At 33.6% G+C, this 25,887-nt stretch overlaps 2 protein-coding genes across 2 annotated transcripts in view; one reads left to right on the forward strand and one right to left on the reverse strand.

The window, feature by feature from the left end:
- Positions 1-392: 392 nt before the first annotated feature.
- LOC145606952 (uncharacterized) lies at positions 393-2,477 on the reverse strand. The gene has a single exon (XM_081662765.1). It carries the CDS (start codon positions 2,475-2,477, stop codon positions 393-395), a length of 2,085 nt encoding a protein of 694 aa, XP_081518891.1.
- A 1,581-nt stretch (positions 2,478-4,058) lies between these two features.
- LOC145606756 (protein ROOT HAIR DEFECTIVE 3-like) overlaps positions 4,059-25,887 on the forward strand; it is a 50,052-nt gene continuing 28,223 nt past the window's right edge. The window contains exons 1-9 of the mRNA XM_081662580.1: positions 4,059-4,120; positions 5,046-5,168; positions 6,266-6,332; positions 11,553-11,658; positions 11,780-11,850; positions 11,944-12,007; positions 13,659-13,724; positions 13,845-13,895; positions 13,991-14,053. Coding sequence (XP_081518706.1) covers positions 4,093-4,120; positions 5,046-5,168; positions 6,266-6,332; positions 11,553-11,658; positions 11,780-11,850; positions 11,944-12,007; positions 13,659-13,724; positions 13,845-13,895; positions 13,991-14,053 — 639 coding nt within the window. The 5' untranslated portion in view covers positions 4,059-4,092. The remainder of the gene's footprint in view (positions 4,121-5,045; positions 5,169-6,265; positions 6,333-11,552; positions 11,659-11,779; positions 11,851-11,943; positions 12,008-13,658; positions 13,725-13,844; positions 13,896-13,990; positions 14,054-25,887) is intronic.

Genomic DNA, 25,887 nt, shown 5'->3' on the forward strand with positions numbered 1-25,887 from the left:
CCGTTCTTCTTGCTGACCACAACCACATTAGCTAACCAATCTGGATATTTGACTTCCCTTATTTTCCCAGTATCTAGCAGCTTCTGGACTTCTTCATTAATGATTTGGTTACGCTCCGGGGCAAATTTTCTCCTCTTCTGCTTTACTGGTCTCACACTGGGATCCACATTTAACCTGTGCGCGATTACCTCAGGTTTGATTCCTTTCATATCTTGATGTGACCACGCGAAGCAATCTGAGTTCTTTTTGAGGCAATTGATGATAGTGTCTCTCTGTTTTGCTGCCAATGCTGCGCCAATCTTGACTACCTGCCCTGGCTTTGATTCATCCAGCACGACTTCATCTAATTGTAACTCATCAGGACGCTTGCGTGCTGGACTCTTCTGTAATTGCTAGATGGCGGGGCCATGGGGTTTCAGGGCGAGCTGGTAGCATTCTCGCGCTTGTCTCCTATCTCCTTCGACTACTGCTACCCCCCATGGGCTTGGGAATTTGAGCAGCTGGTGATAGGTCGATGGGATAGCTTTCATTTTATGGATCCACGGGGTCCCCACTATAACGTTGTAAGCGGTTTTGCAGTCTATCACGTAGAATTTGTGCATCACATTGACCCCTTTAAGCAACGTCGGATGCTGGATTTCTCCCAAGGAATTCATAGGTTCACCATTGAACCCAACTAAGACCGTAGACCTCTTGATTATATCTGACTCTTTGAAACCAGCTTGATTTAAGGCATCCTTGAAAATTATATTAGCCGAGCTTCCGTTATCAACCAGTACTCTCTTCATCTTGCAATGACCCACATGGAGGGAAATCACCAGGTAGTCGTGGTGCTCGGGCTCGTTGAACCTGCTTTCATCGAAAACGACTGCCATCTCGTCTAGCTTCTTTTCTGCGCTGGTTGGATAAGTTTGGGGAATGCTGGATGCTGAGGTGCCAACTCTGGAGACGCGCTTTGCGCTAGAATAAGTCAGACTGCTGATGCTAGATCCTCCTGATATTTCTTGAATCACGACACCTGGTGTTGGCGAAGCTGGAGGTCCTGACTGGGTTTCACGCTTGATTTCAGGTCCCTTACCTTTTTTCCCAAGAAGATCCTTTAGGTATCCTTTTTTTAGTAGCCAGGCTACCTCCCTTTTGAGGCTGTTACATTCGTCAGTCCTATGCCCATGGTCTCCGTGGTATTCACACCACTTTGATTTGTCTTTCTGATGCTCAGGCTTGTCGCTCTTTCTAGGCCATCTAACAGGTGGCCCGATATCCTTGAGGGCGTTTACTATCCCTACCACATCGGTGTTGAAACCGTACGAGCCGATATCTGGGTGATACTCTAGTGCTGGCTTGCTGGAACCTTCTCCTGCTCCAGGTTCGGATATATGATTGACGTTGCTGCGTCTTGGCTGCCAGCTACTTTGCCGGGTTCCGGGGTTCTGATTATTGAAAGACTGGTTCCCCGAATACCCTGATGGTCTTCTCTCGACCCAGTTTCGAGCGTGCTCATCCTCTTCCACCCGGACTTCAGCCATTGCCCTGGTTCTGACCTCTTCGAAGGAAGAACACGGGTACCTCGTCAGCTCATAATACAACCTGGATCTGTAATTGAGACCCTTTCGAAAAGCTTCGATGGCGGTTGAGTGGTCACAATTTTTGATACTGACCATTTCCCGATTGAATCTGTCCCAATACTGCCGGGTCGTCTCGTTCTGCTTTTGAACAATCCGATACAGGTCACTGCTCTGCTTATCTAGCTCCCGGCTGGTGGCGAATTGTTGATAGAATTTGTTAACCAAACTGGAGAAGCTGGCGATGGAACCTGGCTTCAGGTTAATGAGCCACTGGAGCGCAGGTCCTGATAGGGTAGCGCCAAAGGATTTGCACATGGTAGGTTCAATTAATTCCCATGGTATGGACAGTTGCCACATTTTCTGCTTATATTGAGCCACATGATCTTGAGGGTCAGTGAACCCATCATACATCTTTGAAAAAGAAGGGATGCTTAATTTTGCGGGGATGCGCACTTTTGCTATCTCCTCCACAAAGGGGGATTCAGCGAATCCGTCGCGAGATTCATAGGCTACGGGCTTGGGAGCACCTGGTAGCCGGGTCAGGAGCTTCATCATCTTTCGATTTTGAGCCTTGATAACAGCAACTTCCCTTGCCATAGGGTTAGGATCTTCATTACATAACTCTTCATTGTTACGAGACACTCTTCTCTCGTCTTCCTCTTCAGATTCATCAGAGGATACCAGGGTAAATTGGGGTATATCATCGACCATTACCCTTTTCTTTTTATTGCTCCTGACAGATTCGAGCTCCTTGGACAGCTTCTCTAAGGAGGCTTCAGATTCAGCTTTAAGCCTTGCCAAGGTGGCTTGAGATTCTTCTTCTAGCTTCCGGCTCCGCTCAATGGAGGCTTTCAGCTCTTCACGCAACTGCTCAATCAGCGCGTTTGCATTTGGATCTGGATCTTCTCCCATGACGAAGGATGGGCCAATTTATCTAACTGTATCCCCACAGACGGCGCCAAACTGTTTTGGTCAAAAAACTGATCTTCAGGTTCGACCTGAGTTGCGATACTTACAGCTAGATTGCAAAGACGAGATTGGCTAAGAGATGATTAAAAGAAAGCAAAAAGGGGATAAAGGGGGAGAAGACACACGAAATGATGACGCAGAAAACCCCAAGAACAAGGGTAAAAACTGCGGGTGGCTATGAGTCCACCAATCCACTAGATGTTCAGGGTTTACAGGTTACAATTGTGATAAAGATTTAATTGTGTAGATAATAAATTGCGTACAATGCTTAGTTGGTTCTACTCTCTTGAATGTTCTGCCTTTTATTCATAGTCCCCTGTTTCTTATATGCCGTTTCTGCCTCTTCATTTCCCTTCAACGACCTCCATAGATTGTTCCTGGAATCACGGGGTTGAGGGTTGGAGTAGTTCCTCCTTTTTCTCCGTCTTCCCTGGTCAAAGGCTTCTTCAATTTGAACTGGTCTTCTCCAACGGCTAGCTTGTAGAATGTGGCTCCTACTTATCCGGGCAGAGACTTAGTCCAAAGATTCTGGGGAATATTCTTCAAGGCTGCTTCTAATTTATCTAGCTACTAGGCGTCAGCTTCGTAGCTACAGAGGACCTGTGCTTCGCCGTACCTGTAACCTGCAACCTGATTACCTGTAGAACATATGAATTTACAGGTGAAAATTTTAGCATAACAGGTATGTATTCTTATTCCTATATGTAAACTTTTTTTTTTTTTTTGAAAGAAATTCTTATATGCAAACTTATTTACCTACAATAATTTGATGGAATACCAGAAATAAGTTAATTTATTTATCTACAATAATATGATGGATAACATTGTAGGCGTACCTTTCAAGGTCTTTAACAAATGATCGTTGTCTAAGGTTAAACCTTGGTCTTGATTTTTAGCTAGAGCTGGTGCTGATAACGTGCTAAATATGGAAGAGAAAATATAGAGACATGGGAGAAATTTGTTACGCTCTGTATATTATTCCATATAGTACGGGATATATATACATGTATTTTATCTAGGGTTCCATCATTGAATAAGTTCAAATTCTAGAATATTCCTGATGATACATGAGATAATAGTCATCCATATCTAGATGTTTCATAACAAATCTCTCTTACTATTCATTTATTCAATATTCACTATTGAACAGTCAATAAACTAAGGGATATGACGGCCCTACTAGATTATTATTACCATTATTATTGTTAAGCATACGGAAAAAAAAAAAAAAAAAAAGGGATACGACGGCCCTACTAGATTAGAATTAATGGATACCATGATACAACGTCAAAGCAAGGCCCCTTGGTGCAAACGACATGGATGATACGCACATAAGAAGACGCATAATTTTGTAGTATGGTGATACTAGTCGACATAAGTAGTAAAAGACTTGCGAGTTTGCGACGACTGCATCATCATTGACTTGGTCAATTATAGTGAGGAGTCGATCTCCTCCAACCCTCCATTATCCACTCTCTTTGATCAAGTTTATAGAGAGCATTGTATTTATCTCTCTCTTCATTCTTAGAGTTTTTCTGAATTGTTTAAGGAGGAAGCCATGAACAACTCAACTACAGCCACTTGTCGTATGTTGATCTTTACTCTTATCTTTACTGTTTTCTTGTAATATATTCTCATAAGTACTTGTTTTCTTGCATGCTTAACTATCTGATTAATTAGACTCCCAATTGGATTATATTTAGATGGGATCGTACGTGATCAGGTTGTTTGACTCTTTTTTTTTTTTTTTTTTTTTTTTTTGCTATAATTACAATTTTAGGGATGCGTTTTCTTTCTATAAACCTAGATGAACTGCAATTACTACATAAGAATGTTAATTTGTAAATATCATGTGTTGTACATTTATTGGTCCAAAAAATTAAAATAGATCCCTCCCTATTTCCAATACTCAATCCCTCCATCCCAGCCCCACATAAAATCACCCCTTCACTTTCCCCACCTCGAAAATCACCCTCCCCTTATTTGTAGTAGGAATTTCTATCTCTCTCTCTTTCCTAAACCAAGCACCCGCTGGTTTTGATGGTGTAGGGGGCTTGGGTTGGTTTCAAGATGGTGGTTTGTTAGGGTAGTTTTGAGTTGGGGGATTTAGGGCGATCGGGGAGTTTTCATGGTGGAGGGTTGGATTTTTGGGGTAACATGGTGGAGGAATGGTGTTGGGGGCTTGGGGCTGGATAGGAGGGTATAGATTAGTTTTAATTTAGTTTAATTTTTTGTTTATTTTGGACCAGTTACAGATCAACACGTGTTAAAGTAGTCTGTTTTTAGAAATGCACCACCACATAGTTGGGAGTATTAAAAAGACAAAGGTTAAAATTGAGATTTTTATTTGTTACTCCAATATCAATTTTGTTAATGCTTAATATTTGCCCGCCTCAATATGCTACTTCGTATAAAAAATTTCATACTACTACTAGATATAAGACATTCTATGTTAGACGTTAATTAAAGATAGTGAAACACAATTTGGTATAATTGTTGAAATTATAATAGAGCTAATCGGTGGAGATGGTACATTCAATGTGAATGGAATCGAAAGTTTTGGAAAAGAAGTGAACTGGGCAACATGCGGGCGGTCATATGTAATAGTCTCCATTTTCGGCCCACAAAACAGTGGTACGTTTTTTGTTTTTATTACTGTACTAGCTTATATATTTGCATTTACGGAGTATTTTTTATGAAGCATTTTTTGTGCTTATTATAACGACCATTTTGAATACAAAATTTTTACAAAATTCAATAAATTTTGTCCATTGTCTGTCTCTTTTTTATTGGATATTTAGGAGAAAATACAAATTTATCTTCTTGATCAACAAAATATGTTTATCAAATGGTTAAAATGTAAATAAATTAACAACTTTTTATCAAATATGAGACCTACAATTGTTGATTTATTTACAGCTATATCATGTTGAGTGGACAAAGGCCCTGTTCTTTTCACCTTAAAAAAATAATATTAAGTAAAAATAATTTCAGTTCAGTAAAAATAAGTTTAGTTCAGTAAAAATAATTTAAGTACAGTAAAAATAAGTTCAGTTCAGTAAAAAAATTCATTTTTCTTAAAGAAGATTATAATAGAAAATCAGTAAAAATAATTTCAGTTAAGTAAAAATAATTTAATATTAGTAAAAATAATATCAGTTTCAGTAAAATTAAGTTCAGTTCAGACAAATTAAGGTGAATCAAACAGGGCCAAAGTTGTTGATTTATTTACAATTTTGGCATTTGACAAACAAAATATGTTTATTTAAGTGATAAACTAGGACTTCCTCGATCACAAGTACCTTGCTAACTGTAACTTGTATTTGGTATTGGGAAATTTTGTCAAAAACTACCAATTAAAGTGCACGTTTTGAAAACAACTACCTATTAAAAAAAATTTAAAAAAGAACTACCACAAAGTTGTAAAAAGTTTAAGTAGCACTACCACTTTAATAATTCCAACTAGAATATTCGGCATGTAGGTTCTACTTTTTACCTTTATATCATAAAATCATCATCTAAATTGACTAAGTTACCCTTCGTAAAGGTGAAAAGTGATAAAAAGTGAGACCCAAATACCGGATATTTTAGCCAAAATTGTTAAAGTGGTAGTGCTGGTTAAACTTTTTACATCTTTGTAGTAGTTCTTTTAAAAAAAATTTAATAGGTAGTTGTTTTCAAAACACGTGCTTTAATTGGTAGTTATTGATAAAATTTCCTTGGTATTGTAGGGAAAAGTACACTATTGAACCATTTATTTGGAACCAACTTCAAGGAGATGGATGCGCGTAAAGGAAGGTTAGCTATTAAAAGCTCATGCTGTTTTCGGGTAACAAAGTGAAAAAAAGTCCGTAAATTGAAAGCTAAATACTTCGTATAAAGCTTAGAAAATACTTTAATGTGTCTTAACTTAGGGTCTGTTCTCTTCAGCTTATTTTCAATTCAATTCAGTTTAGCTCCAATCAATTCAATTCAGTTTAGTTCAGTTCTTATATTAATTTTCTTCTTTCATAAAATATTAAGTTCAGTTCAATTCAGTTCAGCTTTAATAATTTCAGTTCAATTTACCTCACTTCAGTCAATCAGAACAGTCCCTTACTGCAAGTACTAGCAAGATGAGAATACAAAGTACATTCCTTAGCTTACGTTTGATGGTTTTCACTTTTTACAAACAATACTTGCTTTTAATTGGTTTTTGTGAATAAAAATTAAATTAGATGGAACATAATTGTTGAAGCCTTGTTCAATTCATCTCGACACAATCTATATACTAATATATACTTCCTACATTTTATAGTACTTGCAACACTTTTCTTTTTCATACTTGTCAATGCATTATTTCAATTGTTAATATATTTAGTTACCAATACTTATAAATCATAATCATTTGATACTAAAATAGAGACAAATCTAACAAGATCGCACATTATAACTATCTATATGTTAGCTTAGTTAAGACGAACAAGATACCAATTATTAGTTGAGATGAACACTACAAGAAGCGGGTGATCGAATTGTATGTGAGTTCCTAATGACTTATTTTGCGGAATGTAAAACAGAAGGTAAAGGAACTTGCAATGCACACAAAGTTTTACGAGAAAACTTTCCAAGGTCCAACTAGAAGTAAAACCTCGACTCTCTTACGGATTTCCAGAACCAAATCAATCCACTATAATAGGGTAAACACACAAGTTACAACCTATATTATTATACTCAAACCTTTACCCACAAGTTTCAGACTGAAGTTGCTACACAGTAGGATCCTATATACCCAACCTAAGTCCTTGAGTTAGATTCACTCAAACTCCTTGAGCATTCTAACTCTCAACTTTTAACCTAAAAGCCTACGACTCAGTATGCAAAGAAGTAAATTTCACACACACACTGTAGTGGTTTATAGGTACTACGCAGCGGAAATAAACATGAATCAAATTCATACAGTACCTAATCCAAGGATCTTTGCATAACACATAAAAAACAAATAATTGTACCTTTGAAGCTTGATTCCACGTGCGATCGAGCAAGAACAATGGGAGATAAAGCACCCCAAGAGTGATTTCTCTACTTGGTCCACGGGCACAAGTTAAACCTCCACTAATGCTAGTTAGTTGCAATTGAACCCTTCAATTGAGCTTCTACGGAGAAGAGCGACATACCAACCAAGAACCACCACGAACCACCACACGAGCCAGCAAGGGGTGGCCGGCCGTGAGTCCAAAGGGGGGAGGAGTGAGAGCCGTGAGTTTGAGAGAGGATTAGGGTTTTGGGATTGGTTGCCTTGATGTCAAAATCTACTGTAAGTTGATTATGACTGCTTACATCCAACCCTAGGCATGGATCTTATTTATAGATCGATTTCATCTCTAAATAAGAGCCCATGTCAAAAGCCCAAAACCTAATTCCAATCTAACTATGGTAGTCCAATCCATTTCATGATTAGTTAATTGCTCATGAGACCCATTAATGAGCCTCTTACTTGCTTAACCCAATACCCTTGTGTGTGACCCATAGGATCTATTCTAGAGGGCTTTGGACTATTTGACTAGTCCAAAGATCATCTCTCATAGTCTAGCAACAGATGATGACGCCCCAAAAGAACGAACTTATTATTTCTATAATAGTGATCCTTGATATATCTAGTAATTGCACTTATCAAAGACATAACTCCTTCACACATACCCAATATTCCAACCAATACAATATACGAAAGGTAAGCTACACATGAAACCTGAAACAAATATGAGAAAGTTATAGACTAGGCAAACTTACATAAATAGGCACACTACGATTCCTTCACGCAAAAACTCACAGAAAAATATAAAATGTGATTACTACAATTTATATAAGACTAGCACATATAGAAAGTAGGGTTTTCAAAAGATAATTATGTTATTTTTCCAAAATCACAAAACACTTTAAGTAAATCTATTTCAAAGAAAATCTTTTTCAGAAAAATTAAACTTATCAAAGATAAATCATCAAAAGGATAATATCTTTTTATAATCAGTTTTTAAGAAATAAATCATTTTAGAAAACCTTTAATTTTCTTAAAAACTTATCTTTTTAACTTTTCCTATTTTAAGCTTGCCAAGCCTTTTTGTTACGTTTCTAATAGATCTTCACACGTAAACTTAACAATCATATTTACAGCAAATCTAAGAGATAAAAACTTAGAAAAACAAATTTGCTTCGCCAATATCTTGTAAGCCAGCATACTTGGGCTTCACGCAGTCCATGACTAAGCTCCTGCTGTCACTTTACTTCCAGTTCTCGACTAGAACTTCATAGGCCAAGTTCTTGTGAAACTTGTTGCCTTTAACGCATATCAAATTGAAGTTCTCAACTTGCTATCTTCAAGTTCCTGTTAGGGAACTCAATAATTAGTTCTTGTTAGGAAACTCTTCTTCTATCTTCTTTAACCTTTCCTTGGAATCTCTTCATGTCTTCTTAATTTAGGTTTCACCTGTTCTAATCACAACACTTAGAGAACTCTCATTAGTTGAAATTTGATAATTTATATTCATCATCATCAAAACCTTTAAGCTTCAACAAGATGGAACATAATTGTTGAGGTTTTTTGGAAAATTTGTAAATTGCATCCATTAAAAGTTCGTATTTTGCAAATTGCAGCCATTTAAAAACAAAATTGCAAAATGCAGCCCAAAAGTTTGTATAAATTGTAAATTGCAGCCCGATTCAACTTGTTCTTCGGTTTACATGTCAAAAAAATCTTAAGTTAAGGTTTTAGGGTGCATTTTAGCCCATTGGGGCCCGAATTGAGCTCAGAATTAGCAAAAAAATAACATAATTAAGTGCCTCACTTTGCGTAACAAAAAGTGTATTGATTTGTGGTAAACTTTAAAAATGAGACACTTACGTAATTTTTTTTCTAATTACGAGTTCAATCCCTAAGGGATAAAATAACCCCTAAAACCTTAATCGAAGATTTTTTGACATGTAAACCGATGAAAAAATTGAATTAAGCTGCAATTTACAATTTACACGAACTTTTGGGCTGCAATTTGCAATTTTTTTTTAAATGGCTGCAATTTGCAAAATACAAACTTTAAATGGCTGCAATTTGCAAATTTTCCAAGTTTTTTTCAATTCATCTCTATACAATTGATATACTAATATATATTTCCTCGATTTTATAATACTTGCAACACTTTTCTTTTTCATACTTGTCAATACATTATTTCAATTGTTAATATATTTAAGGGAAATTCTCATTGGTAGCCATGTACTATTGCTTATTTCCAATGGTAGCCAATTTTTTTTCGATTCTCAATGGTAGTCTTCAACTTTTTAAAAGTTTCAACCGTAACCTCATTTACTAAATAATGTTAAGTAAATGTTAAGTTAACTAGAGTTTAGCAACATAATTGTTAAATTTAACTACAATTAAACATTTTCTCATTCCTTCCCTTCATCTTCATAGCTGATAGCCTGCTACCCATCCCCATTCTTCTTCATCTTCTTCCTCCCTTCATGGCTGCCATCCCTAATTCTTTCCTTCATGGCTTTCAATCTGCCATCTAGCCCCGTCCTCCTTTCAAACCCATCCCCCTTTACCCACATCCCAAAATGCACTTGCGATGATTCCGTTCAAACCTTGGTGACATTAATGGCAGAAACTCGCACGCCACCACAGTCATCATCTCGCGAATAATCTGCAAAAGTTGATCGTCTAAAAGAAGTATATCACTGGGATAGCAACCCAAATAAGGTCGTCTTCATCTTTAGCGATCGATTTGGAGTTGGAAATTAGGGCTAGATTGAGTTGAAGTTTGATGAATTTGGGGGAATTGATTGAGGAATTCTACAATTTGCAACCGCATTGGAAGAGCAAAAGTGATTTATTGGGTAAGTGTAAGACAATTTTGGCGGTGAATTCAGTCATGAATATCACCATTGTTGCCTTAGCTCGAGCTTGCAAATTAGAGGGGGTAGGGAAAGGGTGGGTACTCAGATGAGGGAAGAGGATGATTGGAGTCTCGTTCTCTCGGGTAGGGGATGGGGTAGAGGTGCCAGTGGAGGTTAGCCGGGCGCCGATGGTGGAGGAGGTGGGGGAAGTGGTTGGTGGCTGATGTGAAGGGTTGTTTTATTTATTTTAATTTTTATAAAAATTTTAGTTTTCTTTTATTTATTTATATTTTTAAATTAGTTAAATTTGGTTTGAAATAAGGTTAGATTTAACAGATGTTTAACGGAAAACCATAAATAAGGTTACAGTTGAAACTTTTAAAAAGTTTAAGGCTACCTTTGAGAATCGAAATAAAAATTTGGCTACCATTGGAAATAAGCAATAGTACGGGGCTATCATTGAGAATTTCCCTATATTTATTTAATTACCAATACTTATAAATCATAAGCATTTGATACTAAAATAGAGACAAATCTAACAAGATCCCACATTATAACTATCTATATGTTAACTTAGCTATAAATCATCAAACTAGTCAAAGGGAAGCATCTAAATAATTTAAAATCAAAATGTTGCAACTTCCAAATATATATATATATATATATATATATATATATATATATATATATATATATATATATATATATATATATATATATATATATATATATATATATATATATATATATATATATATATATATATATAAAAGAAAATTTTGACAATTATCACTTTCTGTTATGTCCATTTTAGCAATTACCACCTTCTACTTTTTTTTTGGAAAATTACCACCTTCTATTTTTAAAAACATCAAAAGTTACCACCTTCTTGCCCCCAAATTACCACGTGACGTCATTTTGGGCTCATTCTTTCCCTTTTCTCCCTATTTCTCTCACATTTCTCATTCCTAACTCGATTCTCATCCCCCTTTCACTTTTTTCCCATGTGAATAAGGGACAGAGAGAGTACATGTATAAGCTGAGTTTGTTGACTAGTAATATGATGCGATTCATGCCCATATAAGCAATAATAGTGAAGTACCTATATATACAGCGAAAAAGTAAAATATATAAGTTTGTTCTTCTTGTCAGATCTGCGACCACCAAAGGTATTTGGCTAGCAAGATCATGTGATGGCATGGAGCAGCCCTTAACTATAGCAATGGATGTGGAGGGTGCCGACAGTCAAGAAAGAGAGGTAACCGGATCGCCGTCACCGTTGTATCATTCATCGATTTTGAATCACTTTGATGCTCTTGGCATAAATTCATGTAACAACCTATTTTCCTCAAGTATGCTCAAACTCTTGCATTTAATAGGATGATACTGCTTTTGAGAAACAAAGTGCTCTCTTTGCTCTTGCAGTTTCCGATATAGTGATTATAAACATGTAAGTTTGTGAAATACTTACTTTTATTATTATTATTGTATTTCCTTAATTACATACATGATTATTTCCACTGATCTAAATCTTTAAATGTAGGTGGTACAATGACATTGGACGTAGAAATGCAGCATGTAATCCTTTACTAGAGACTGTGTTTCAGGTTCTTTCTCTGCCTCTTAAGGCTCGATCTGCTGCAATTATTTGAATCAACTTATAATTAATTTTTTTTTTTGGGAAATTCTCAATGGTAGCACTCTACTTTTGCTTATTTCCAATGGAAACCAACTTTTTTTTCGATTATCTTTGGTAGCCATATACTTTTAAAAATTCTCAACCGTAACCTTACTAATGTTTTTTCCGTTAAATCTAACTTATTACTCAACTAGAGTTAAGTATTTCAAATAAAAAAATAAAAAATACTTAATCATGGTTAGTTTTTATAAAATTAAAAATACAAAAACAAAACCACCCCTTCTAACACCAGCCCAACCGCCATCTTCCCCTCCCCTTCCACTGCCGACGGCCGGCGCTTAGCCAAGCCTTTCTGGCCGACACTCAGGCCTTCCCTATCCGTCGATTTACTCATCTACCTTGTCACCCAAGCGGCCCAACCCCCACTCATCCCCTTTTCCGCCCCCATCCCCTTCGATTTCCCCTTGCCCTTGAACTCATCCCTCCCCTTTCCCACCACCGCAAAACGACCCCTTCCACCCACCACGAGTCGCATGCCCCCAATCCTAATTAATCCCTACCTTTAAACCACCCTTAACCCTAAAACGCGAGTATGTGCTGGTTTCAGGTGGGGAATTAGGGTTGTGGGGGCAGCTCGTAGTGAGGAAGGGGAGGTTTTTGGGGTATTTTCGGTGGGGGAAGCCTTTGCGATGGCGGGGAAGGCAGACTAGGTGCTCCTATCAGTTCCGGCTAGCTTGCGATCCCAGTTGCGACAATGAAGAAGACCAACAATGGAGGATTGGGAGGGAAGGGGGAGAGGATGGCCGGTGAAGTGTGTTATTTTTTTTTTTTTTAAAAGTTAACCTTGGTTTACAATATAGTTAGTTTTAACAGAATTTTTACGGAAAAACATTATTAAGGTTACGGTTGAGAAAATTTAAAAGTATATGGCTACCAAAGATAATTGAAAAAAAAGTTGGTCACCATTGAAAATTAGCAAAAGTAGAGGCTACCATTGAGAATTTCCCTTTTTTTTAAAAAAAAAATATTCTCTTAATTTGTTTGAAATGGCATACCAAACTGCTAAATTAATTTTGGAAAATTTGACAATTACCAATTTACCACCTTCTATTATGTCCATTTTAGCAATTACCATCTTGTATTTTTTTTTAAAAAATAATCATCTTCTATTTTCAAAAACACCAAAAGTTACCCCTTCTCCACCACATGACGTCATGTGGGCCCCACCCTTTACCTTTTCCTCCCATTTCTTCGATTCTCATCTCTCCTTTCACTTTTTAATTGTTGGTGAACTAATTGAGATATCCTAGCTTGATGAGAATCGAAGTGAGGAAGGGGAAATAGGAGGGAAAGGTAAAGGGTGGGGCCCACATGACGCCATGTGGTGGAGAAGGTGCTAACTTTTGATTTTTTGAAAATAGAAGGTGGTAATTTTTTTTTTTTAAAAAAAAATACAAGGTAGTAATTGCTAAAATGAACATAATAGAAGATAGTAATTGTCAAAATTTTCAATAATTATGTATGTAGTTCTTTAATTAGTATAGAGTATTCCTTAAGTAAAGTTTTTCAAGGTTCTAAACTTGATAAAATCATTACGTTTGTCGTTTGATGGTGTTAAGGTCATGACGCGATTGTTCAAGGCTCGTAGGATCACTCTAATTTTTGTAATTCGTGATATGACAACGGTGAGTTTGTCTTTTTACATATAACGCAAGTGTGTATTTAATTATATTTATGAGCTGAGGTATTATTGACAACTTTGCAATTTTGAGCAACTTCTTTTTTTTTTTGGCTTTTCATATCAGATGACACCTTTTGAAATAATTAAACCGGATATTGAAAAAAATATTCAAAAGGTAATGTGATAAAAATAAATTTTACTAATGTATGACATTATATTTTACATTATTTATTTATATATTGTTTTATAATTTTTTTAAAATTTTGCAAGATATGGGATTCGGTTTCCAAGGGACCAACCCAAGAAGATATTCCTTTAAGTCAGCATTTTAAGGTAAGTAAGTAAACCTTTCATTTTATTTTTATTTTATTTTATTTATTTATTTATTTTTTGGAACAAAAACCTTTCTGTTGTGAAATATAGAGAATGAGAGAGAAATTGAGGAGAGAATCGATCAATCAATCATTTCATTGAGTGAGGAATCGGATATATATAAATGTACAATAGTTAGGGTTTTCTTAGAGAACACTAAACCCTAGATTTAGAATATTCTAAAGAATATAGGAATATTTTATATGTATTCTAGAGAATCGGATATATATAGGAACACTAAATCACAAATATTTTATAACGCTCCCCCTTTAATGTCCATTATCGAAGACTGTGCCTCATTAAAACCTTATTAGGTAAAACCCTATGGGATAAAAAACCTAATGAAGGAAAAGTACAACATTATTCGTAATATGCTAGAAATGCTGCCTTATTAAAAACCCAATGTGGGACAAAAAGCATGGTTAAGGGAAAAAGAGTGCAGCGCGTAATTTCTTCCCCTGATGAATACACAACTTGAGGTCTTTAATGCAATGAATCCAATACAGTTGATCGAAAGTCTTCTCACATGACGCTGAATAGTATCATTCCTTGATTTTCGATTCTTCTAAATCTTCAAATCTTTACTCAAACAAGTGAGTTTTCATATCACCAAACCTATAACAATAATACATGTGTTTGTCCACATTTCATTCCAAATCTCTGTTCAAAGTTGTCTTAACTATTATACTTATGCATTATTCAGGAGTCCGTAAAATACTCGAAATTGATGATCATTATAATTTGATTAAATATTCCCTAATAATAATATGGAAACATACGATATTATTAATGTTGATTTTCAATCCTGTATGAAATAATAATATAACACATGTAATTATATACATTGATCATGATTCTTCTAGACCATGATAAAACAGTCTCACGCATAAGTATTTGTTGATTCTTTAGAATATTTGTGATTGGCACGATAGTTCTCTTTTATATACAAATAGTAATTCTCATTACTAACACTTATATGCTCAAACTTCAGGTTGAGATGTCAATGATTTAATAACATAGACTAAAAGCTTAATAATTATTACAATATTCAAAATATAAATTTTGTGGGGATGGATATATAACATGCGTCGTACATAAGTTCTTCAAGAACTCTTCTTCTTACATGATTCATAACAGTACGTGCAATTAAATCGGCACAATAACCTTCAACCTTTATTTTTTTTGTCCAAATCTCATCCTTAATTACCCAATGAAGTATATATGAGATCAATATTATTAATGTATAGTCATATTTATGAATCAAATTAAATTAACTAATGAGATTAAAATCAATTTAATTATATGTATACATAATTTGGTTAAGAAAATCATGTATTATCTTATGATTTCGTGTTTATTTTTATTATTCATATAGTTTTTGAGTAATACGCCATCCTTGAATGTTGAAGCTACAATACTATTGATGAACTTGGGAGTTAGTTATGATGAATTAATAGTAATAATAATAATAATAATAATCTAATATATATAAATAAAGTAGGCAATTTTGAAGAGCATATGACGCGCCACATAAGAAAAGGTATATTTTCGACCAATTAAAAATTAGATTTCTATTTTATTTTAGAATTAAAAAAATCACTCGCTACCTAAACAAAAGTGACGAATGAAATTTTAAATTTTTGCCACATAGGTAAAAATGACGAATAGTAATTTATTAGGATTTTAATTATTTAAGAACACTAAATTTTATCATTTATATTTGTTACAAAACTAAAAATTATCTTTAGATATTAGGATTTATATTATTTAAAAAACTAAAAATTATATTTTCATATACTAAAAATTATCTTTAGATATTAGGATTTATATTATTTAAAAAACTAAAAATAATATTTTGATATTTAAAAAGTATAAATTATCATTTGATGTTAATGGTTTTATGTAAATATCTGATGATATGATATTTTCATACAAAATTTTTAAAAACTTATAATGCAAGAAAACGATTAAAATATCACCAAAAAAAATTTTAATACAAAATGTATATAAAAATTTGTGCATCGCACGCCACATAAGCAAAAGTAATATTTTGACCAATGAAAAATTAGATTTATACATTAATTTAGAATTTAAATTTTCAGTCGCCATTTAAGAAAAAATTAACAAATAAAATTTGAGAATTGAAAACAAAAAATAGTAATTTAAGATTTAAATAATGAAAAAAAACAAAAATTATCTATTATATTATCTTTTACATTAATATTTATATTATTTTAACAAATAATTAGAAATCAAAAAATATATTTTGATTTAATGATTTTATCTAACTATCCAATGAATGAGATAATATTTATTTCAATTTATAAATTCAAGTTCTATATACGTAAAATTTGAATAAAAATAATTTAAAACTTAACAAAATATTTTATCTTAAATTAATGTTAAAATAATAGAATAGAAAATAAAAAAACAAAAAATTTAAGAAATTAAAAAAAAAAAAAAAAAAGAACAAAACAAAAATGAAATATTTAAAAACCGTGCATCGTACGGGCTTACATCTAGTAATAATAATAATAATAAACCCTTAAAGACGTACGTGTTAAATATGGAGTATAGATTTTATTGTGTACGCCTTGTAGTCAAAAAATAACAATTAGTTTCCATTCGGGAAAAAAAAATAATTAGTTTCCTTATAATATGCCTACTGTTACGTGTTACATGTTATGAACTTAGCTTGTTTATAGGCTGAATTAGGGAAATGATTTTGGCACACCCTAAATTGATTTTGGCACACCCCTATGTGAGAAGAGCATAGAAAACTGTGCTCTCACATAGGGGTGTGCCAAAATCAATTTCCACTGAATTGGTGTTTGTTACTCCAATATTCAAGGAAAATATTCCCTCATCTTTTATTATGTAACTAGTTCTGTGAACGAGAATGCTTGAATATTTACAGGAAAAAAGTTATATTTGTATATTATTATAATTATGTATTTATTTATGGATTTTGTATACATGTAATATTTTATTCATTACAAGTTGTAATTTTTCTATTATTTAGGCTATATAATCTTTTTTTCATTTTTTTTTATCAACTATCTTATTATTTTGTTAGGAAAAAAAGTAAAATTAAAAAAAAAGTTTTGGGCGGGAAATTTTTTAATGTGGACGCGACACATGCACTTTTAGATTAATCCTGGTGATTACTTTAGTATATATATCGATTTTGCCTTTTTGTTTGATAAAGAGGGCATTACTTTGGGAGGGAATATATGACAAAATATTTTCCTATATTTTATTGTTTCAATTACGTTCAAAAATAATGATAAAATCTAATTTAAGTATGTAAAAAAAAATTCAAATACTACCTCCGGTCCACATCTGTTGCAACTTTGGGGGTAGTTGCGGAGGCCGAGACAAAATTTTTAATGAGGTATTTAGAAAAAGTAAGGGTAAGTAATTAGGGCAATAATATGGAGGGAATACATGTGGTCCCATTTTTTGACTTTTTTAGAGGAGTTGTACTTTTTGCTTTTTAGTGGGATTTCCCACCTAAATTTTCTGGCAGCAAACGACAAGGTGGGAAATTTTTTCCCCCACTTTAGTTCCCTCCCAATTTTTTACCAAAATTCAAAAAAATTTCATTAGCCCCCAAAATTAAAATTTGTCATTCACTTTCAAACAAAATGCCCCAAATAAAAGGAGGGCATCCTTACCAAAACCTCGTTTCAAGAGAACTATTTTAGGGGAATTGGGGAGGAATTGGGGGGTAGGATAGTTTAGTCAGATTACATCACCAGAAATTTAGTTTAATCAATAAAATAACAGGCAAGCCTATCAAATTACAATCATCTAAACCAAGATTAGCATTATCCTAATTCCTACGGCTGTTGTTAGTAGATGCAGCTTGTATAATTGCAGGAATAGGCTTCGCTGAAGACCGTCCAAAAAAAAAAACCTGCCACCACTTCATCACCAAAAAACCACCCTAAAAATAAAAAAATAAAGGGACTCATGGCAGAGCTCATAGATGAACTTATGGATGAGTACATTCAATCTAAACATGCATTGGATGATGAATTCATAGAAGTAGAATTCATCCTTGAAGATTATCTATGGAGGTACGATTCAGAGGCAGAAGAGAACCAAGAAGAGCAAGGCAATGCTGATGGGCATGATGCAAATGATGATGCATACATGAATGAAGCACAACAGCAAGGCAGACCAAACAAAGAACTTACTGTGGAACAGAATAGAAATCTTGTTGATAAGATTATGGTGCACATGGAGGGGGACTCACGGCCAAGAGGGTTCTTAACCAGTTTGGCTAGAAAACATTCAGTGCACAAATCACCAATAACAAGATATTTCAAACTTATCAAGCAACCTCCACTGGGTTTGACTCCCCAGTAACAGATCCAGCAGCGGAGACCTCCGCCTCCACGACTTCAGCTTTTGGCTCAGGGTCCACCATAGCAATAGGAACCACCTCAAGTGGTGGTTCCTTTACTGGCAGAGCGTCAGGGTACCACCTCAGCAGGTTTCTCCTCCTTGTCGCTCACATACTCCACCAATTTTGCACCGCGAATCCTCCTCCTCGCAATAATTGAGGCACGACGAATGGGTCTCATGTTACCCGTTCCCCGTTGTGGCTTGTAAGTGACACGGTCAGATCGCCGCTTAGATCTAGAGGGTTCTAGGGATTCATGGCAAAACAAATCAAGATCTTTATCCTATAAATTCGACATTTTGGGACTCAAGAAGAAGTCGAGAAGATTTCAAGAAGAATTGAAGGAGAAAACAGAGATCCAGATGAAAAAGAGGGAGAATCAGATAGAGAGAGAGAGAGAGAGAGAGAGAGAGAGAGGATGCAAATCGGTGAAGAGTAAGGAGTGACAAAAAGATGAACTAGGGTTTTGGGGGGGGGGATATATTCTGGAGAATTCTCCAGAATAAATGCACTCATCCATGTTCATCAGATGAATTGAATGTAGGAGCATTCAATTGAGTTGGGATGATGATGAATTTCAAGAGTTGGGTTTTTTTTTGGTGGGAATGATTAACCTAATTAATCAGTTAAGTAGTGTAGTTAAATTATGTTTGTAGTATAATAAGGTAGGTTAAAAAAAAGTAAGGGTATATATGTAATTTTACCCAAAAAAATTTACTACAAAAGGAAATAAATAGGAAAGTTACAGCTAATTTATACCAGCCCAAAATGGCAAAAGTTGCAACAAATGTGGACTGGAGGTAGTAAATGATATTGTATAAATAAAAAATGAAACAAGACAAAAATCAATAACTAAAACTCAACTTTTATTAACGATGTGGTTCTTTAAATCACCATAAACTTAATCTTTATTTGATTAACTTAACTTGAAATCATCATGAACTTACATCGATCCCTCAGTTTTTACAAACATATAAAAGTAATGATTTTATAATTAATTTGGAATTCTATATACGTTTTGTTATTATTTTTTCTAGATACATTTAAGATTTTAAGAGATTACTAATTGCAGTTTTTAGAAAAGATATAAATTTCATTGAAACATATGATTTTTTTTTTTTTTTTTGAAAAAAATATTCATATAAAAAAAAAAGAAAAAAACATAAATGGAAAAATCAATGAAATTTGACGTAACAATATCTATCCTTAACTATCTTAAGTTGATGTAAAAAAAAAAAATCATCTCAAATAAGAAAAAATCAATTTGCCAAAAAAAAAAACCAAAACCAAAATACGGTTATTTTAAATAAAATAAATAAATAAAAATAATAATAATTAAAACTTGCCAAAAGAAAAAACAAAGTTATTTCATTAATATCATATATTTTTAAAACTTATTTAATCTTTAATTATCTTTACCAAAAATTATTTGTTAAAATATTACTCACAATTTAACATTTTAAATTGCTAGAATATATTCTAGCTATAATCTATAATTATTTGTATATATCTTTTCTTAACTTTATGGTTGTAACTTTGTAGATATTTCCTTGTCTAGGAAATTGGAATGAAATACTCACAAAGTTGATTTCCATCATAACTTTTTTTTTCGCACCAAAAATAATAAAAATATGTAATTATACATATATTACAAATACTTTTTTAATTACTATTTTTTCACATATTCAAATATCTATAAGACCCTCGTTCATTGCACCTTATATTTGTTGAACTGGAATTATTTTTACTCAACTGAAACTATTTTTGCTTATCTTAAATGAGTTTTACTTAACTGAAATTTATTTTACTAAACTGAAATTATTTTTGTTGAACTTAAAATATTAGAACTAACTCTCTATTATATTTTTTCTTTAAAGTTACTGATTTTTACTGAGAACATAAATTAATTTTAGCAAAATTTAGATTTTAATTAACACCTCACAAAAACCCGAAAGTGATTTTTAACACCCCCACAAAAAATTTTTTTTAACACCAGACGAATTTAAGAAATGGGTATTACCACCACTTAACTGATTCCGTTTAGGAATCTGTTTAGTGGGCTCACAAACCATGTGTCGCTTTATTATTGGCCAGAAAAAGAAAAAAATAAAAAAATAAAAAAAATTTACTAAATTTTATTTTTTAAGGTAAAGTGAACCAGACCTAATTACATGTGTTGGGAGTTATTTGAAATAAAATAGAGAATCAGTATAATTAATTTCAGTTCAGTAAAAATAATTTCATTTTAATATAAATAATTAAATTTCAATATAAATATAAGAAGAGAACAAGGCAAACCTAAACTTTATTTGAGCATGTTAAATAATAATCTCAAAAAAAAATAGTAAACGTGAAATATCAAGTGTTGATTTACATATTTATGTCCATTTAAAAATGTGTAATAATTAGTTGGGATGATTAATCTATTTATGTTTTATTTGTCCACCCGGTTGACTGTTTAGCTAATCTAGATTATTTGAGCATCAATTATGGGTGGATAGATTCCATTTCCTTCCCAGTTGTTAATGCAAGGGGTCAAATACACGGTCTTCCTTACCAAGTGTAGTCCTAATCACGGACCAACATTAAATTGGTTAATTCCTTAATTGAAATTGCCTAATTTGACTGTAATAACTTTCAAATATTATTTATTGGGATTCTATTATACTAAATTGAGACTACCTAATTAAGCTAATTTTATTGTAATAACATTTAAATATTCAGTTTATTTCTGTTCAGCTCCAATCAGTTCAGTTCAATTCAGCTAAGTTCAGTAAATGTAAACAAGCCCTTAGTTTAGTTCAGTTCAGCTCCAATCAGTTCAATTTAGTTTAGTTCAGTTCAGTTCAGCTCCAATCAATTCAGTTCAGTCCAACTCTGTTCTGTAAATCTGCACTTTTCCGACGGAAATACCATCGGAAATCACTTTTCCGATGGCTTTTAAAGGCCATCGGAAAAAACCGATGGCATAAACCATCGGAGATTTCCAATGGCTAAGCCATCAGAAATTTCTGTAGATAAAATAAAAAAAAAAAAAAAAAAAAAAAAACACCGCCTCCTCCACCACCCACCGGGACACCATATCCCTAAACCACCACTTCCATGACCCAGACGACCAAATTACCCACCCAAACCACTATGACTACCCACCCAGCCTAAACCACCAAAACCCACACCAAACCACCCTAAATCACTTAAACCCACTACGTACCCACACCCACGCAACCAGACCCACACTGCCCCTCCCCAAACCTCCTTTGCAACCACAGAAATTTTACACACATGTACACCAAAAAACCCCTAACCACCACCACTAGTACCCACCGCTACCAACACCAAGGGCTCCGTCCAACCGTCGCTACAACCAAAAACACGCGAAGAAAACAAAAATCCCCAACATAAACGCAAGAAAATGAAAAAAAAGGATAGATTAAAAAACAAACCTTCATAATTTCAAGAAAAATGGGTTTATATGGTCAAATTTAACCACGAAAACTCCAGATCTGGAATTTTCATGGTTGAACTTGACCAAAAAAACCTACCAATTGCTTGTTTTCTTGTAATATTTGCTATAAACGATTAATGAATTGCAAATTTGGTCTATCATAGTGAGATAAACAAGAAAATTAAGAACATAATTGAAAAGAAGAGGATAGAGAAAAGAAAAGAAGTGTGAAAAAGATGAATGGGAGCAGAATGAGAAGGGGGGAAAAAAGGAGAGTGAGTGGAAAAGAGAGGAGAGAGAAAGGTAAATGAGAGTTAAAAGGGAGGGGGCGGCTATCTGTTAAAGAGGAGAGTAGCCTTAGGGGTTTTTTTTTGTTTCTTATGTTTTATCATTTCCAACGGCTTTAATTTTTTTAACAAAAGCCATCGGAAATTTTAACAAAAGCCATCGGAAAATTTTAATTTGCATGCTATTTTGACAACGATATCTCAATACATTTTTCATTGGTACCAACATAATTTTTTCTTATATCATAGATCATGTGTTGTAATAATTCAGATAGCTACACAACTTCAAGGGTACTTCATACACCTGGTATTATTATACTATTACACTATTAAAAGTGAACTGCACTATCTTGCCATATATCACATCTTTATTTTAGAACCGATTATACAATCTACACTTCAGGTATAGTGATTCAAGTATATACAATTGGCAAGCTTTATCTCAATGTGCAACATATCTTGATAACATATGGACGAAAGTTGGCTAGAAAACATTTTAAATTACCATTTTATATAATAGGGATCATCAGTTTAATTCATTTTTGCCACCTTACTCAGCTCCAATTCTCCCCCTAAGTTGGTAAAATATCTCATATATAGGGGCGTCATAATTTTTCACCAACTTCGTATACAAATTTGTAATAAAATTCATTTCATGGGAGGATCATAATCAACAAAATTATCTCTCAGAAGAATTATATTAAACAAGCTTTTATCTCTTCTAGAGAGAAATTTTAAATTATTATACACTGCATAAAGCATATGTATTTAATATTAAATCTTTCACAATTTGTTCTCTTTAGAAGATCAATAATTCAACATCAATGGGGAGATATATGTTGTGCAGTTGAATTTACTTCTTTTCCTATTTCTTATGTGCTGACATATAATAGCTCTAATCAAAAGAATTGTTATACAAGCATAAATCACTTGCTTGTAATTCTACTAGGTGGTGATCTTCTGGATCATTAAGACTTAAATAGTGTATTTGGTGAGCTTCTGATCACTTGATAGTTGACAATAATATATATGTTATTTTGGTGAACTTCTGGTCACCATATCATTACTCTTTAAATAAGAAATAACTCTTGAAATTTTCATCAATACAAATTATTATGAATCTTAATCCAAATATAACTCAATTTCAATATTACGTTTTGCCATTCAATTCATTTCATATATCTAACATTGAGAGAGTGTCAGCACATTATCAAAATGAAACTTCAGGTTTTTCATAACGGGTATATTGAACCCCGGATGGCCTAATTATTAATATCATATCCAATCACTTTCCCTTTAGTATATATATATATCAATTATGGTCAGTTTTATAATATTGGTGATCACCTTATTAGAGATACTTTATGCATGGCCATTAATATGATGAGATATAAGTACACCAATGTGTTTCTTTCTATAATTGGCAAGACAATTAACTAATACTCATACTCTAGTGGAGCATTGATTGTAATCTTATGCTAATCTTGTTGGATAATATTTTATACTCTTCTAGAGTACTTTATATAATCATATCACATTTTTAATGTATTAGAAATGATCTCTTCAGAAGATCCATTAAAATGTGTCACTTTCTCAAATATGTCATTGTCAATTAGTGCTCATTTCCTCTTCCAAGGATTCTTATCGTTGTAACACTTTGGATTACCACACTTCAGGGGTGTTAGTTTAATAGCAATTGATCTTATCTAGGACATCAACTTAATATGTACATTTATAGCTAGTATATAGGTAATGGCATTTATTCATATCCATCTTCAGGATGGTATTATTCTAAATATTTGATTATCATTCTAAATATTTGATTATCATATGGCCACCTGTATTAAATAATAAATCATTGATATTTAGGCTAGTGTATGTACCAAACTGACCATCAACATATTTAATTATTCATGTGTAAGGATTACATAAAAACACTGGAATAAACACTATTTCCCCCTAATCCTTACATATGGGTAATAAAAATAGTCCAACAATCTTTAAATCCCTTGCTCCTTTTCAGCCATGATTTCTTTTAGCAATGCATGTATCAAACATAATAAAATTATTCCTATAAACTTGTACTCGTAACTCTTGCTCAATTATATTAATCTTTATATGGAAAATTTTTATAATATGGGCATAAAAAATACTTTTTTAAAAAAAAAATAAATAAAAATTTAATGCAATTTATACAAACAACTAGTGTCCATGATTATAGATTAACAATCAATGAAAGTAAGATGCATAGTCAATTATATATATATACACACACACAGTGTGTGTGTGTCTGTTTTCCTAAACAAAACCAATTAATAATATATAAAGCCAAAAGAATCTGAAACAATTTATGCATGCTGATAATTATAGATAACCAAGTTTTATCAATTAATCACACAAAATTAGTGAAACTGAAAGCGTACCTTATGTTGCGATCTAATTTAAATTGTAGTATGGAACAATCATGATCATTAACGACGTGAATCCGCTCAGTCGGCTAAGGTTGGTGCTGATAATGTGTCGTGAGATAAAGAGAATGAGAGAGAAATTGAGGAGAGAATAGATCAAACAATCATTCCATTGAGTGAGGAATAATATGTATATAAGGTTACAATAGTTAGGGTTTTTTTAGAAAACACTAAACCCTAGATCTAGAACATTCTAGAGAATATAGGAATATAATGAGCATCCACAAATATTTGGCGCTCGCTGTTGGGGGGCTTGCCATTGTCCATTTAAATGGCAAGCGGTTCTGAACCGCTTGCCATTTGAAGAGAATGGGCAGCGGTTTTGGCGCCAAATCGCTGCCCATTAGAGCTATAAAAAAAATAAAATTTTTGTTTTTTTTTTTGTTTTTTTCACTGAAATTGATACCCAAACAAAATATATATAAGAACAATAGTATTTTTATTAATTAATTGATGTAAGTATTACATTTTCATATAAAAAAAAATTACAAAAATTTATACAAGTAATTAAATTAATACAATACAAGTTATCTAAAAAAAATACGAAGAGCAGCACCACCATCAGCAGCGTCCACGCGCACCACAACCAGCAGCGTCCACATGCACCACAACCAGACCACGCACCAGCAGCAACACCACCACCATCCACCAGATCCCAGCCACTTCGCCCACCACGACTCCCACCAAAACCCCCACCAAAACCAAATCGGCCTGAAACAAACTAATTCAACCACACATCACCATAAAATTAAAAAAAAAACTTTATAAAATAATTTAAAAATAAAAAAACGGAACATACCATGAATTCCACCAAAACCTCGAAATTGGCTTGAAATTTGGGTTTTATGGGTCAAATTCGACCATGAAAACTCTAGATCTAGAGTTTTTATGGTCAAAATTTAACCTAAAAAACTCGAAAACCCACACGCACCACCACCGGACTTCAAGGGTACTCGTTGTCGTCGTCCTTCAAGGGTACGCACCACCACCGCACCTTGAGTTCGTGAGGGAGGACGAAAGAGAAGGAGATGAGAGATGAAAGAGAAGGAGATGACAAAAGAAAGAGAAGGAGATGGAGAAAGGAAAGAGGACGACGGGAAAAATGAGGGGAAAAGGGAGGAGAGAGAGATCGAATGAAGGGTGTGAGATAGAGGATTTGAGGGGAGGGGAAAGAGAATGGAAGG

The sequence above is a fragment of the Chenopodium album genome, chromosome 23 (genome assembly GCF_948465745.1).
Source record: "Chenopodium album chromosome 23, dcCheAlbu1.1, whole genome shotgun sequence".
In the NCBI taxonomy this organism is placed as follows: Eukaryota; Viridiplantae; Streptophyta; class Magnoliopsida; order Caryophyllales; family Amaranthaceae; genus Chenopodium; species Chenopodium album.

What these genes read in the sequence shown, in the direction of transcription:
- LOC145606952 (XM_081662765.1), bottom strand. Translation starts at nt 2,477, where the DNA reads ATGGGAGAAGATCCAGATCCAAATGCAAACGCGCTGATTGAGCAGTTG.